We start from the raw sequence: 15,906 nt of genomic DNA, 5'->3' as shown, positions 1-15,906 counted from the left end.
TATTGCCAACTTTATTGGTTCGTCTTTTTCGTCTTAACTTATTTACCTAGTAAAAGTTACAAGTTAAATAACTTGTTGCTAAGAGTAATACCAAAGATACATTGATTGAGCAAGATGTGTATCGTATCGTATGTCGTGTTTCAAATTTGTCAGGTAATCGAGATGGCGCTGTACAGCTTCATCCATTTTGCGGTAACTTCTCATTTTCAAAAGTTGACGTTTGAAAGTTCAATGATCTCAAAACATATGGCGCAGTACAGCGCCATCTCACTTTTTTACTTAGACTTTACTTACTTACCTATCTATTCCAATAAATTATATTTGTTAATACCTACCGTCATAGTGGCAGCGAGCACCAGCAATGTATCCGCCGCTAAGTCGACAGAGGGCGCGTTGGTGAAGTTCTCGTGGATGTACCGGAGGGTGCCCGCCGCTCTTAGTAATGCGTCCACCGCACCATCTAGGCCTAGAGATGTGTGCCGCTCCTGCAAGTAACATACGGCTGTTATAACGCTTCTACTCCAAACTCCAAGCGAATTCCGACTCCTTAAGACGGTTTTAGATTTGTTGAGTTAATTATGGTAGTGCTACTGCCATAAATTCAGAAAATAAAACCTTCCGCGCTTTTACAACAATAAGTTTAGGGCTGTTGAGAGACAGTAGCGCCCCCAAAGTGTTTAACGGAAAATGAAAAATACACATAAAAAAAAAACAGTTAAGTACTCTTTTTTTTAATAATCCTCAAGATGTCTTCTTATTTTGAAATCCAAAGAGGCCACAAGCAGTTACAGCAGCCGAACGACATAGGCCTGTCAGTTATTCGCGATTGTCAGCTTTTGCGAATAACTGACAGGTCGATATCGGCCGGCGAACTGGTAGTAGGCAATTGTCAGATTCATCTAACGACTAAAACACATACCATCGGTAGAGAGACAGTAGAACTGTTTGCATGTTATTTTGTCTATTGCATAATAAAATATATCGCAGCCAAATCTTGAAAACTTTTCAAAAGACTCAATATATCTTGAGTATCAGTTTAATTAGTGACGACCGGTCTGGCCTAGTGAATAGTGACCCTGCCGAAGCCGATGGGCCTGAGTTCGAATTCCGGTAAGGGCATTTATTTGTGTGATGAGCACAGATATTTGTTCCGGAGTCATGGATGTTTTCTATATATTTAAGTATTTGTAGATTATATATATCGTTGTCTGAGTACCCACTACACAAGCCTTCTTGAACTTACCGTTGGACTTAGTCAATTTGTGTAAGAATGTCCCTATAATATTTATATTTAATTAAGGTTTAATGAGCTTTAAACGCACCTGTTTAGCGCCAATCTGTGTGTAAATCCCAGCTATGTTGAACAATACGCACGCCTTTTCGAACGCCACCGTCCGCTGACATGACGGCACTCCTGAAATCGTAAATGATTTAAATTAGCATTATGTTTGTGTTTGTACTTATAGCAGCATTTGACTTTGTTCGTTATTATTTCATTGATATGTGTATAATTTGTTAAATATCTAAAAGTGGCGCCATCTACTAGATCATAGGCCAAAGGTATATCTTTTCGAGCGATGGCGTTTTAAAAGTTTTAATCATGTGTCGAAAGATGGCAGTAAACTTACTGTGGCTACAAAATTTACTTTGACAATCCACCTCTATTTCAAATTCTCTTAGGTTTCAGTAATAGAGTAACACCTTTTTTTTGTCTTTTGTATTGTGCTTAGTGGCAGTTGGCAGCGGGCAACAAACTAGCAATTACAATACCACCTTTTATGTTCGCTAGATGTCATCACTAGAAAAGGAAGTGAAAAACCATTGAAAAACCCAACATAGGTACACCTCTAGCGCCACGTATCGCTCAGTAACAACTTTCAAAAACTTTTCTACCGACCGCTCGATGGCCCCACCTGTCAAAGAGTCTATTCGAAGTATACTGCTAAAGAACGGTCAGGCGGGAAGAACCGATGTTCTATAAAGTACAGCTGGTTGTAGTATTTAAAAAGGAGAGCTGCTAATAGTACCTATCCTATTCGCTAAATGTTTTCAATAGTAAAGGAGGTAAAGACTAAAAGTCAAGCTCTAGCGCCACCTACTGTTCACTATGATCTTTTGCAACTTTTCCCTACTCACCGGTAGATGGCCTTACCTGTCAATGAGTCGAACCAAATTTCTAAGTAGACTCCTAAAGATCGATCAGGCGGGAAGAAGCGATGTCCAATCAGGCGCGGATACAAGATTTGGCTTAGGGGGGGGCCATTTTGAGAAAATCATATATTTTTGCACAGAAAATAAGGTAAAAAAAAATGTTACTCAATTTAGTTATGTGAGAGCCAGGGTTTTAGGGGGGGGCCATTGCCCCTATGGCCCCCCCCTTGTATCCGCGCCTGTGTCCAATGAAGTACAACTGGTTGCAGTATATGAAAGGGAGAGCTGCTAATACTATCTACCCTATTCGTTAAATGTTTTCACTAGGAGGTAAAAATGAAAAGTCAAGCATCCTAACGCCACCTACCGCTCAGTAGCAACAATTATAATTTTTTATTTAATTATCACTAGATGGCCTTACCTGTCAAAGAGTCGAACCATTCGAAGTAGACTCCCAAAGAACGGTCGGGCGGGAAGAACCGACGTTCTATGAAGTACAGCTGGTTGTAATATTTGAAGAGGAGACCTACGCCGGCCGTCGAGCGGACTGGAGTGCGGATTGCCTGCAAAAAATCACCATGAATTACTTTCACTCCTACCATGTTTATTCATGTAGACCTAGGAGAGCTAGCCGCGAAAAATGGCAATCGAATATCGTTGAAACGGGTTTCGTTGTTCTTTAAATCGTTTATAATTCCCGGGGCTAACTCTTAGTCTAATACTAGAGAGTAAAATCAATGTAATTCTGAAAGCCCTTCCTACACTTCCTGGAAAGAGAGAACACATTAACTCACTCATATCTCACTTTTTTTTTCTTATGCTATGCAGAAATATTTGGAGTTCTGTACTCCAGTTTTATCTAAATTATGTCCATTAAATCTCCTCATGTGCCGACCATTAAAACACCACCGACCTGACTCAATATAATCTCACTATCTCACAGATCTGCCATATTTCCAGAATTGTTTGTCGTATGTCTGTGCTCAACTTGGCGGCGCAATATCATGGCACCATCGGGCTCATCTCATGATGGACACCGGACGTGGTCAATGAGGTCATACGAACTCTATGATCAAATAACGCAATCTCATGGTGCTAAGGTGCGACCAGACCGCAGCTTAAAAAACGGTCACGATACGGAATCGCAGTGACGCATCGTATGCGTACCGTTTTTGACGCATACTCCCCACACCGCTGCTTAAAATACGCTGACGCACCGTAAATTGATCTGCGTAAAAATTGCAAAAAATATTACACGGAGATCTTATGGCAGACTCCACACCGGTGACGTAAAACACGCAACTGTTTTGTAAATGCAGCGTTTTTTACGCAAAGATTTGCGAACAAAAAAGATTCGCGTGAAGCACGTCACTGCGATTCCGTACCGTCACCGTTTTTAAGCAGCGGTGTGGGGAGCATGCGTCAAAAACGGTACGCATACGACGCGTCACTGCGATTCCGTATCGTGACCGTTTTTTAAGCTGCGGTCTGGTCGCACCTTTAAGGTTTGTTAGAATTGTATCGATGAGCATTAGATGCTAGTTCAAAGAAAAGTACAGGCAGCGATAAAAGCTTGTACCAAAAATTACATTTTTGACAAAAAAACTTGTTTTTCTGAGTTGAAGGAAAAATCCTAACCTACTTATATTAAAATTTCAGTGAAAACTGAGTCTTATGAACGCTTCGCCGATGCTTAAATCTCACCTGTCTCATGTCCATGAAGTCGGAGATGGCTTCCTCATGAGCAGCAGCATCCTCGCTGTAGTGTTCTAGTATGAAGTCCTTGAACGGCTCCCGGAAGTCCACCTCCTTGGTCTCCTTCAGCCCCAGGGGGATCATGGGCATTACGCATTCTTTGCTGTAACAAGAAAAAATAAAGTTAAGTATGTTATGTACTTGTTGGAGAACTCGTAAAGGGGTTCTGCAAAAAAAAGTACAACAACTACAATAGCGTTAAAGATTTTGGAGCTTTATCATCATCATATCAAGTCATATCAAGTCAAGATATCAGACCCGAGTTCGGGCCCGTGAAACAATATTATTCCGTTTCACCAAATATCAGCACATTGTTTACAATATTTGAAATGTAAAAAAATGGTTCATATGCAAAAATATCAAATATTGAACATTTTTGGCAATTAGAGACAAAGTATTTCAAATATTGTTAACGATGTGCTGATATTCCGTGACACGGAAAACGATTATCAGGCCCGAAATCGGGACCAATTTTGGGCCCGAAATCGGAAAGGGTGGATGTAATTGGCGCTATACTAAGGAAACCAATTGCATAAACATCATACTTATGCACTAAGATGTTAGAGTTAATTAAATGCCGTGCGTAAAATGTCAAATTACGCGTTTTGCGGCGCGTGCGCCGGCAAACAAAGCGAGAAGCTAACTCGTCTATAATTACTATTGTCGCCCGTGGGCGGTAAGGATTCGAGCGACTATGAAACCTGATTTATGAAGATGATCTTGGTGTGGTCGAAAAATTATAAGTTTTGAGATAATTACTGACATCAACATTAGCGGAAAAACTGATTACTTATTTGAAAATAAATCTGAAGATGAACGCCCGAAATTTCGAAACTTAATTGAAATATATCGTTAATGGAGTTAGCCGAAGTATTTTACAGATGAAACCAGCATAGCTCTTACTTGTTATTACTACGAATAGTATTATTTTTTATGGCCTTGATGGTTGATGAACTTTAAGTCAAATCTCATATAAGAAACTACAATTAGAGACTGAAAATACCTAACCTAGTGCAATATACAGGGTGATTCATGAGACGTGAGCTGGACTAAGCCTACACAATCAGTAAATGTTAATGAATCGTTCACCATCATATTTAAGTAAAACAATCACGCTTTTTATCTGTTATTTAACGTTTTGTTAAGGGCAAATTTGATTGTCTACAATCATGGATACCCTACAACACATAATTAACAAACATAAAACCTTTTTATCCGTTATGACAGCACTTTGATTATGAAGAAAATAAAATGTGACACTTGAGTGAGATACGATTTTATAAAAGTAACCACACTCCGATGTCATTCAATTTGTCACTTATTATGGATAAAACAAAGAGGGTGACCATAAATATCGTAAATAAAATAAAACTCTTTTTTTTTAACAGTAAAAATTAAATTAACGTTAATCTCACAAATACTGGTACGAAACAGTTGCTGAAAATTTACTGAATATGCAGGCTTGATCCTGCTCACGTCTCCTGAATCATCCTGTATAAAAACTATTGACGGTTGCAAACCCCATTGTGATTCCAATATCCTATAGGAGAGCAATCTATGTGTAAGGTCTGTTAGGAAAGAGAAGTCTCGTGGAATGTATGGGGTCCAATACATTCCACAACACTTCTCTTTCCGAACAGACTATGAAAAGTGTCTATCAAAAAACCTTAAATAGGTGGCGCCACAATACATCGCGAGCAAATTTTTGACTTTGATAAAAAAAAATCAAATCACTGACAGCGCACTTCACTCCGTCAATAAAGCCCAACCCAAGTTCATGTCATGTCCTAGTGCTACCCTAGCGGTACCGGAGTGATTTCGAACTATCATTTACAGCTGCCAGCTGGACACATTAGCAACAGTTCTCCTATGGAAGGTGGAGGTAAAGAATGAAATCTCCATATACCAAAAAGTGTCATCAAAAAACCTTATATAGGTGGCGCTACAAAACCTAGAGTACTTGACCAATAAAATCAAATCCTAGATAGTGCACTTCACTCCGTCAATAACGCCTAGGTTCTTAGCTACTCTAGCGCTACTCTGGAGAGATTTGGAACTATTATTTATAGCTGACAACTGGAAACTTTTGCAACAGTTGTATCATAAGAGATTTCACTCCTTTTAATTCCACACTCCATAAGTTCTCCCATAAGAGATTGTTCTCCTTACCGCCGACCGCCCACCGATATCAATATATGCTTATTGATTACCGATAGTTTAGATGTAAAGAAAACATTTGAAAACTTCGCTCGCAAAACTGGCTCGGGAGAAAATTTCGGCTTTTTGATTTCCGCCCGCTTCTCTACCAATTAGCGAACATTTAAAACACAACAATGAAGGATATGATGGAAAATATCTACGGGACATGATTCAAGTGTCAATCATCAGATTTGTTAGACATTGAGACGTGTATAGCTCGTGTCATCCACGATGACGCGCAGATTTGTCAAATCTAACCTTTAATTGTATGACAATACGGGTCAAGGCATGCGTCGTCATCAACAGACACGATATTCTGTGCTGTTACTTCTTTATTAAAATAAAGTGGATATTATCTCGTCAAAACTCCTCAGGTGTATAATCTAATTGTCCACGGAAGCGTCACAGCATTTGTTCTCGCGGATCATATTTTTGCACCTATAAGAGTGTTTCAATGTTCTCCAAGAGTCATTTTTAACGATTTTGTTATGTTTGATGATGCGGTCTACGGTGGAGCACGCTTAGCAACGAGATACCTATTTACTCTAGCGTTAAAGAGACCCAGATTGTACTCATACGGAAACACAGACTCGGGCAGGGCATTCCACTCCTTGGCAGTTCGCATGAGGAATGTTGGAGCAAAACGCTTAGTCGTTATTTGTGGAATACCTAGCATGAAGCGATGCCGGAGTGCCGTTTGTCTGGTAGTCCGATGGTGAAATGGGGACGGAGGAATAAGGTTGTGCAGTTCCTCGGCACACCTCTATTAACCTTTTAACTGCCGTAGTCTGTTATAGGGACCGTGCGCGTTGGAGGATCTGCCATCTTGTGGCCTGAGTCGGAACCATAAACATCTACATTTACACGTCACGTGTTTTCTTGTGCATAGTAGGTTCTGCCATCTTGTGGGCTACATCGGAGTTAGATAAATAATACAAAACTTCGTGTATACCGGCAGCGACACAGGCACGCTCGATGAAAAATTTTAACCGGTCAAAAGGTTAAAAACCCCATAGTAAAGGAATCTAAACAACGCGTATAGCTGCAATAACAGCAAAGGAGTAGTATGACCGCTCCCTGCCTCAATTAGCCAGAATTGCATCATCGCAAGAAGTGCATTAACTGCATTATAGGCATTGCAGAACTAAGTGGAGGAGGATTAGTTCCGATTACTCCAATTTGTGCTGGTTTTCCATGGAGATAATCTCATCTTAGCGTCTTCGCAGTTGCATCTTAATTGGACTTGCTAAGTTTTATTCGAGGTGACTAATCGTCTGATGGTAAGATTGGTAAGCGATTACAGCCGCCCAACCGCAACACCGGAGGGACTGCATTTGCGTTGCCGGCATTTAAGGAGTATGCTTTTCCTGAAGACTTGAAGGACGTATGAGTCCGGAAATATCGCGGGCGACAGTTCTTTCCACAGTTTAGCTGTGCGAAGCTGTATGTGGATGCTGAAGTACCCTTGAACCTATTACTCATATTCATATTCATGTATTCATTGCTTTGTGTATCTTAAAAGATCTTATGACTTTTATATTATGTTTAAACACAACCCTGTAAGGGCACGGCAATAAAATTACAAACTCATCAACTACTTACTTAACTTAATAATACTATAAAATAAAATAAATATATTTACATCTAATGCCCGGCCGTATATGTAGGTATTAGGAATGTATTATAATATATTATTTTGAACATACACACACATTATCCCGCACGCACATTGGACTCACTGGAGATCAATCCCATTCATCACAATTTCACAATTCATTGCAATAATTTTAGTTGCGAAACATAGTATTAAACATAGTTAATTATATAAATATTATGTATTTAATTATTCGTGCAAAAGTTTAACGTAATTTAAGCATGAAGTAAAATGATTGAACAACAATAACATGGCAATACAACGCTCCATTTCCATTCTTATTCCACGAAAACTACTGCGTAGAACTTTCACATCCATCCAATGTATTCGCAAAAGTTTCGCTTGCTGTAGGTGCAATACCCTATAACCTAAGCAAAGAACTAATCCACTATCCGTATCCTAAACTGAACCCTTCCCCTTCAAAATAAAACTGAAATTAAATTAGCTAAATATTCTTAGAAGTTTCAAAGACTTGCCGCGCTATTATGTTGTCATTCTTGCGTTCATTCAAAGGTAAAAAGGAGAAATGATGATTGTCTTTTAGTTATTCAAGTAAATTCAAACCTTATTCGGTTCGTAGTAAGGTGTAGATTTGTCTTAAATGTTAAATGTGCTTATGAAATTTTTGGACTATAAGTTAGTTATGTTGTCTATGGTCTACGTTTTGTGTGGACGTTCTAAAACTTGTGCAAAATTGGCTCCCTGGCTAGAATTTTGTCCGAGACTTGAATGCTTGGTGGAAAAAAGATAATATTTAAAAATACATGTATAAAGAAGTACATGCTTTTATTTTTTAAATAATAAAGGAAACGTTATGTTTTTGGTTTCTATGGAATGGTCCATTTTGATATACAGAAGTTTTGTCAGTAAAAGAATAATAAAAAAAAAACTTTACTTATCTGCCTTTTTGAGGTTATTATACTATCATAACAAAAAAAAGTATGAATCTCTCTGCCTATGCTTCTCTGACAAATGACTCTTGCCAAACTATACATACTAGTAGACAACGTTTCTTAAAATCAGAATTTTTGGTAAAATATTAATGTTTTATGTACTTAATCTTTAATTCGGGCGTTTGCAGTTGTAGTTTGTAGTCAATGTTAACATTTGCACTACCTATAAAGCTTAATGAGTTCTCTGCGAAATACCTCTACACAACAGGAAACCGCACACTCAAACGTCAATCTAATTAAAAAAGAAAAACCTAGTCTCTGCCCCGCGTTCCAGCCATGCTCTATGGCTAAAGCGCGGGAACGCGAAATAACAATGGCGGAAACGGTTTTTGCACACTTGATTTCGTAAACTCTGTGAACGGATTAATTGAAACTAGTGTAGAAATTATTAATTGCCAGTTCTCAGGGTTAGAGTAATTGGGAAAAATTATGATAGTATCTCTTAATTGGTTTTCATATTGTATTTAATTTGACAGATGAGATAGAAATCGGAAAGAATTAACGGTACGGTGGTACGGTGACGGTGATAGACAGTTCGCATGAACCTATCTGAAACATCTCCGTAATTTATTAAATAGCTAGTTTTATAATTCAAGTGAATTCATTAATAAAATAAGTGGAAGTAAGTCGGTAGTGTGAAATTAAAAAGTTAATTTATAAATATAAATACGCATTCTTTTTTTGAAATTCGCTAAACAAAAGTATACTTTATCGCTACCACCAGTTTTGACATTGACATATTCGCTCACGTCTTCGTAAGTTACTTTCTCTGCATCTCGCTCGTACTCGCATATTAGTGCAAGCGAGATGTATAGAAAGTAAGTTAAGTAGACGTGAGATATTTCAATGTCAAAACTGGTGGTAGCCTGCCGCGGTTTCAAGTAGGTAAATCGCCAAATATTGTAGGCAATATTTCCTCGCATTTTTGAGAAAATCACTATGCATAAGTACCAGTAGAAACAGGCATTTTATTATTTGGTATTTGGTATTTCCCCAGGCCTCGGCTCTGGCAACTAAGCACCTCAGAATGCCTTTCTTTCAATCCCTCGGCTACAATGTACTATTAACCAATATGTTGTGTCGCCACCAGAGACATGTCAGTCGCTTCGCTTGACAGACAGATAAAGTGTGCGAAAGGGAAGCCATGACGTATATGAACAAGCCATAAGTGCAAAAGAGGCAGACTACATATGAGAAAACGTAACCAATTTTGAGTTCGAAGGCGGCCGAGGCGGCCAAAATCATATTGCCGTATTTTTTAACGTGAAAAATATAAGCGAATCAAAAAGAAAATTATACATTAAGTAATTTAGTGACGATGGTGTCATGGTGTGTCCCGGGTTGTAGTGTTTCAGGGCCAAAAAACCCAGGAAAATACTCATTTCACAGGTAATTATGATATTCCTAGCGAAATTTTCGTAACGATATTTTATCAAATTAACAGCATAAAAAGTGTAAAAAACCAATTATAACAGTTCATCATAAGTTTTTCTTCAATTGTGTGTTAATATTTCATCATATTAGTCAATAATTTAGAATATTTTGTGTAAAAACCTAAACTGTTACTTTACGCTAGGGCTTGAAAAAATGTTCATATGACTGTATCGATAACTTGTCGGTATATTAGTAGGTATGGAATTAGTTGTTCACAAGACATCATTAAGATATACTTTTATAACCGACTTAAAATAATAGCGATTGTTATAATACCTTTTTTGAACGTGTACATGTTTAGTGATAAATTTAAACTTCACTTTCCAACACAGTACTTACATTTTAACCACTTTTCCACGGCTTTGCCGCCAACACAAGGAAACACAAGACAGCGTATAGGTACTTGTACACAGCGTATACACATCCAACCCAAGTTGTCAGCAGGAAAAGGCGCGAAATTCAAATTTTCTTTAGTAAGTCAACTCTTTGCGAACACATTTTCAAACAACTTCAACTTTATCATTTTCAACTTTTTCAAACACATTTGAAAAAGTAGTCGATAAAGCAGTTAAACATCGATAGATTATTAATATGTTGTAACATGACATCACTATTTTTGTTCGCACATAGACAATTTACGCACACACTTGCATTTCATTTTTGGTCACACTTTGTTTGACAGTCGTTCTATACTATCCTATTTCTATGGTCGCCACAACGAGCACATAAACTTGCAAAACAAAAAAAAACGTATTTATTTTCGTCCTCCCATCCAAACTGTCCATCACTTTATCCATATATATATTTTAAGCGATAATTTCCTTGACATTTTATAACCCGGGGGCGAACTAAAAATCTTCAAACATAAAAGGCTTAACTTAAGCTAAAACTCTATGGTACTTAAGACTTTTGGAAGCGAAGCGTCTTAAGAGAACTATGAATTTCTTAAATAAAATGGACGTAAACGTCGTTTATGGCTTATACGACTTTTTACAATGAAAGCGTATATAAAGAGCTATGGGTGTTTTAAGCAAGATGGTCGTAAGCGACATCTAATAAGCAAGGTTTGTAAGTCTGTTTGGAAATAAATAGTGTATAAATACGTGAAACCGGCGGCCGCCATTATTCGTCATTACGGCCCATTGGGAGTTTTTGCGGCGCATCACAGGTAACACACAACTTTTATTTAACAAGACTTATTTTAGGGTTCCATGTTGGCGCATGTTTTAAGGGTTCCATAGCGTTAAGGAAGACTGCTACTCTACACACCGTGCTCAGCCCGACCCTAAGACGAAGCAAATAAATACTCGCTCGTTTGATAAATTAGACCCCATTTCCCATTATATCTGATGATGGACATGAGGTGGCGATAGAAACTCTGTGATAAAACAACGTAACCTACAATTAGTAGTCGCCTGTTGACAAAAAAGGATATCTTAATGATTCACACTTGGTATAATAATTATTATTATGTATGTATTAATATATGTATGTTTATTTTTGTATTAAATATTTGTGTAAGTTTATCAATATATATGTAGTTTATATTCATATATAGTCTCGGTTACAAATTCATTTACTTTAAAAGACACTGCAACTACTTAATCTTTCTGGTTTAAATAAATATAAGCTTGTATCAAAAATGATGTAGGTATGTGACAAAAAAACTTGTTAATATTTCCTTTGAACAGTTTAGGCACGTATAGATTGTTTTACGAACATGATGTGGTACTGTTATTGAAGAATCAATCTTACCATATACAAATGGAATAAATTAAATTCAAAATTGGATTTAACGACACTTTTTTGACGTAACAACTTTATTTAAAGTTTCCACAAATGTACATAATTGATTCCAATTCTTCGATCCAATTAAAAAAAACCTTTTTCGGCTTATCTCTATATCTGTAGATTAAGTTATAGGAAAATAGACAAGTCACAGACAATTTATTTAAGCGAGAAAAGTGGGCGTTAGTGTTATCACAAATGTACCGACTTACATATTCTAATACTTAAACACAAATTAAATAGCGCCTATTCCGGCTTATCTATAAATATGTCGATTAATCTGTAATTAAAAAAAACGATCCATAGACAAATTAGGAAGATAAATTATGGCCAGACACGTAGGTGGCCAAGTACAGACCTGTTTTAGCATTGCCTGAGGTTAAATAATATAAATATAAGTATAGAAAGTTTATTATTGCATTAATCGTTTCATTTATGATATAATGTGTAGTAAAACACTTTCTCTGGCTGTTAATGGGATATTTAAAGCTATTTTAAATGAAATTTGGCAAGTTTTGGCCCCGAGCGCCCTTTTTAGAGGTAATATAGATGTAGTTTAAGTTTTTAATTACCTTACCAAATGCGTGACTCAAAAAACTGGAATTATTACTGTAAGTATTTGACAACGAGAAAATATACTATTTTAGCCTGACCAAACTTTTTAAATACAAAGTAAAAAAATAAACTTATGAAGGATCGATTATTTCGCAATTTTTTTATAACGGAAACGTACTAAAGTAATACAAAGATGATGAATGTAATAGGGTGTAATCGAGTAATTTCGACTACTTCAAAATGTCGGCTAATTCTGAATATCACCCATAATTCCATCATATGAGAATTACCCGACATTCTGAACTTTGAAGTTCGCTATTTGTATTTATTATCCTATGTGAAATAAAGCTTAAATAATGAATAAGTAAATTAAGTACAAATACACTTAAAATATGATGTAAAGGGTAAATAATCAGCACCAAGTTATCCATCAAACACTTTCACATTCTTGTGTGTAACTTGTATACGTGATGTGCGAGTATGTGTGTGTGTGCTCGTACGCAGATAGCTCGGTGAGCTGATCGAAAGTTGGACGAGTTTATGCGGGATGAGTTATGAACGGGAGAAAGATTAACCCCCAAATTTATAATAAGCTCTGTTTTAGGGCCTTGGACGACATAAGTTAGTCATTTTCGCAAAAGCTATTTAGTGCTTTAGCTGGAATTAAAAATGATGAATTAATAAACCAGCTAGGCAGACTATACTAACATATACCTGTGTATATTTAGTAAACATTACCTACTTACATATAGTAGAAACAACATACTTGACAGGAGCTGTGCGATTTTATTGTAAATAATTGCACAATTTGATAAATCAAGACATGATGCAGCAATTCTAAGTAAAAATACAGGAATTGCGATGATCGATAACACTAAACACTGCGTTGTTAGGTTGTTACACTCTTAAAGTTGCAAGCGTCCACAGGCTTCAGTGGAGTCGTCAAATTATGTGGAATTTATGCTAATTTATCTCCGATCAAGTATCAAAGTTCATTCTCATAAAATTTCAGCAAATAGTCTTGGTTGCATCTCGCATAAACCAGTCCCCAGTAATTTACTTCTCAGCAAATGTCGCATTATGCATCGGCCACATGTCCATTTTACAATTATATAATTATAGAACAGGTTTCAGATATATATCAAATTTTCAAGTCATTTATCCATTTTATCTATGACAGCGTAGGAGAAACGAGATCGTAGATAGATACCAAAGATTTATTAATGTGTATTTTATGATAGAGGCAACATCAGAGCAAAACGCAATGGCCTGTATCAATACGATCATTATGATCACGCGATAATCTGAGTAATACGTAAATATTGAACCGTAGACTGAGAGCGTATCGCAGTCAACCAAATTTAAAATCTGCTGCGATAATATTGTGACCCTGAGGTCAATTCAATCATGTAATTTTGTTAACATTCGCCCTACGTCTCACTCACGCCAATACATGTACGGAGAAATACTAGTGAAATCCCACTAAGGGACATATTTTTAAAAATGGTCGCGCCATTTCTTCTACTGTTCAACCGGAGGAGATGCCACCCGAAGGGATAATTAACGTTTGAGGGTCTGCCATCTTGTGGCCTGAATCAGAAACTTAAACATGTACATTGACACTTCACGTTCAAGCCAGTGCTGCCATCTACCGTTTTTCTATCAGTGTATTATCTGTACGTAATCGTCGGCTAGTATCGAACTATGTATTAACAATAAATTAATAATTTAAAAAACACTAGAAAAACACGCTTTTATAAATGCACGTATAAACCAAAAATCGTATGATACGATATTCCATCATGGAATGCCAGTGCCTATCTTCCGGCTTCATCATCAGACCTTGAAACCTAATCGTGGTCAAAGTTCATTACAAGACTTTTCTAACAAATCCAAACACAGCAGTACCATATTATTGTATTACTACATACAGCTGCCAATTTTCATGACGCTGCGATCCTTGGAAGATGGTTAAATTAGTTACCTTAGATTCCATTACATAGTTACATACAGGTCAACCTAATAAATGAGTGTTAAAAATAAATTACTGAGTGTAAGTTGGGAATAAATAAATAGGGGAGTTTATGTAAAATTATCCCATCATTTCAGAGAGAATGGACAGGAAAGCACAACTTAGCACTTTCGCAGCCAACAACCAGCTAGGATAGTAGAACTTGGCCATGAAAGTGTTAATTACACTATTTCCGTTCTAATTCTAACACCGGTCTCCAATAGGTAATACTTGATGGAAAGAAAAGAAATCAAGTTACGGTAAAATTGATTCGTTTTTAATTTTCAAAATAACCACTGTTAAATAATCAGAATGCACGGGAAACTCTCGAAGTTATCTTTCGATGCTTTCGAATTTCCAAGCTTTACTACAAGACGTGTATTAGACATATTATGTATGTATATGTAGTTCCGTTTACATTCTTGGTTCTTTAGTTAAAATAAGACTTAATAAGCTTCATTTTCGACAGTTAATGTTTAAGCTTGTAGCGTACCATGTTTAACGCAGTCAAATGCTTTGGACAGATCGCACAAGAAACCTTCAGTATTTTTTAACATAGAAATCTAACTATATTTGTAACTAACAAAATATGGTTTGTAACATCCGAAATAAATTATTTTTATATTTATTTATTTAACTCCCGACGCAAAAAAGAATCCCATGAAATTGTGTCTACCGTTGGTCCGTACAGACGCGAATTTTCTAAAGATTTGCAGGTACAAGAGTTTCATTTTCTGTGGCTAATGATCAAAAGAAAAATAATCGTCTGCTTTAAACGCCGAAATAAAAGTCACAACACAGGAAATGAAATGTTCGTATGGGACAGCCCGTGGAATGCTCCTTTTATAAGTTTGCCCGCTGCGTGTGTGTGTCTTTCTGTGGCTCTTACACGAGTGAATTGATATGAATGGGCTTTTTATATGAAAGGTTTTCTAGTGTTCCTAAAGTGTGTATCTTTAGGTACTTATTTAAAAGAATATAAGCAAACCACAATATTTCATTGGGCAAGAAAATTCTTCAAGTCAATTAATTTAACTCCATGTGTTACAACTTACAGAAGTATTACTACGATATACTCAACGTAACAACGAAGCGGCTGTAATCGTGCTATTTTATTAACAGAAATATATCGGAATGATTTAATTAATCAATAGTAATTTAGTTTTGTAATATTTGCTATTACTTCGCCCTAGTAAAGAACCTAAAACGAGATCGAATATTTAGCCATTTGAGGGTAGATGAAAACATTACACGACTAAATGAAATAGGTGAAAACCAGAACGATGAAGGAGCAGATCCAGGCAGTTTTATATTTGGTTGGTTAACTGATAAATGTTTCAAGTACCCACAAAAACATATCGTTTAAATTTATTTAACAGTCTAAATATACAGACTATAGACATGTT

General features: G+C 36.7%; 1 protein-coding gene across 3 annotated transcripts in view; it reads right to left on the bottom strand.

The window, feature by feature from the left end:
• The window catches only part of LOC133530459 (rhophilin-2-B), a 214,470-nt gene that overhangs the window by 11,658 nt on the left and 186,906 nt on the right, over nt 1-15,906 (bottom strand). For all 3 annotated transcript variants that reach the window (XM_061868371.1, XM_061868373.1, XM_061868372.1), the window contains exons 5-8: nt 3,856-4,009; nt 2,573-2,714; nt 1,323-1,414; nt 336-485 (exon numbers count right to left, since the gene is read on the bottom strand). In XM_061868371.1, the coding sequence (XP_061724355.1) occupies nt 336-485; nt 1,323-1,414; nt 2,573-2,714; nt 3,856-4,009 (538 nt within the window). The remainder of the gene's footprint in view (nt 1-335; nt 486-1,322; nt 1,415-2,572; nt 2,715-3,855; nt 4,010-15,906) is intronic.

The sequence above is a fragment of the Cydia pomonella genome, chromosome 22 (assembly GCF_033807575.1).
Source record: "Cydia pomonella isolate Wapato2018A chromosome 22, ilCydPomo1, whole genome shotgun sequence".
Lineage (NCBI taxonomy): Eukaryota > Metazoa > Arthropoda > Insecta > Lepidoptera > Tortricidae > Cydia > Cydia pomonella.
The sequence above is the reverse complement of the archived record's forward strand: the minus strand, read 5'-3'. Positions and strand labels throughout refer to the sequence as shown.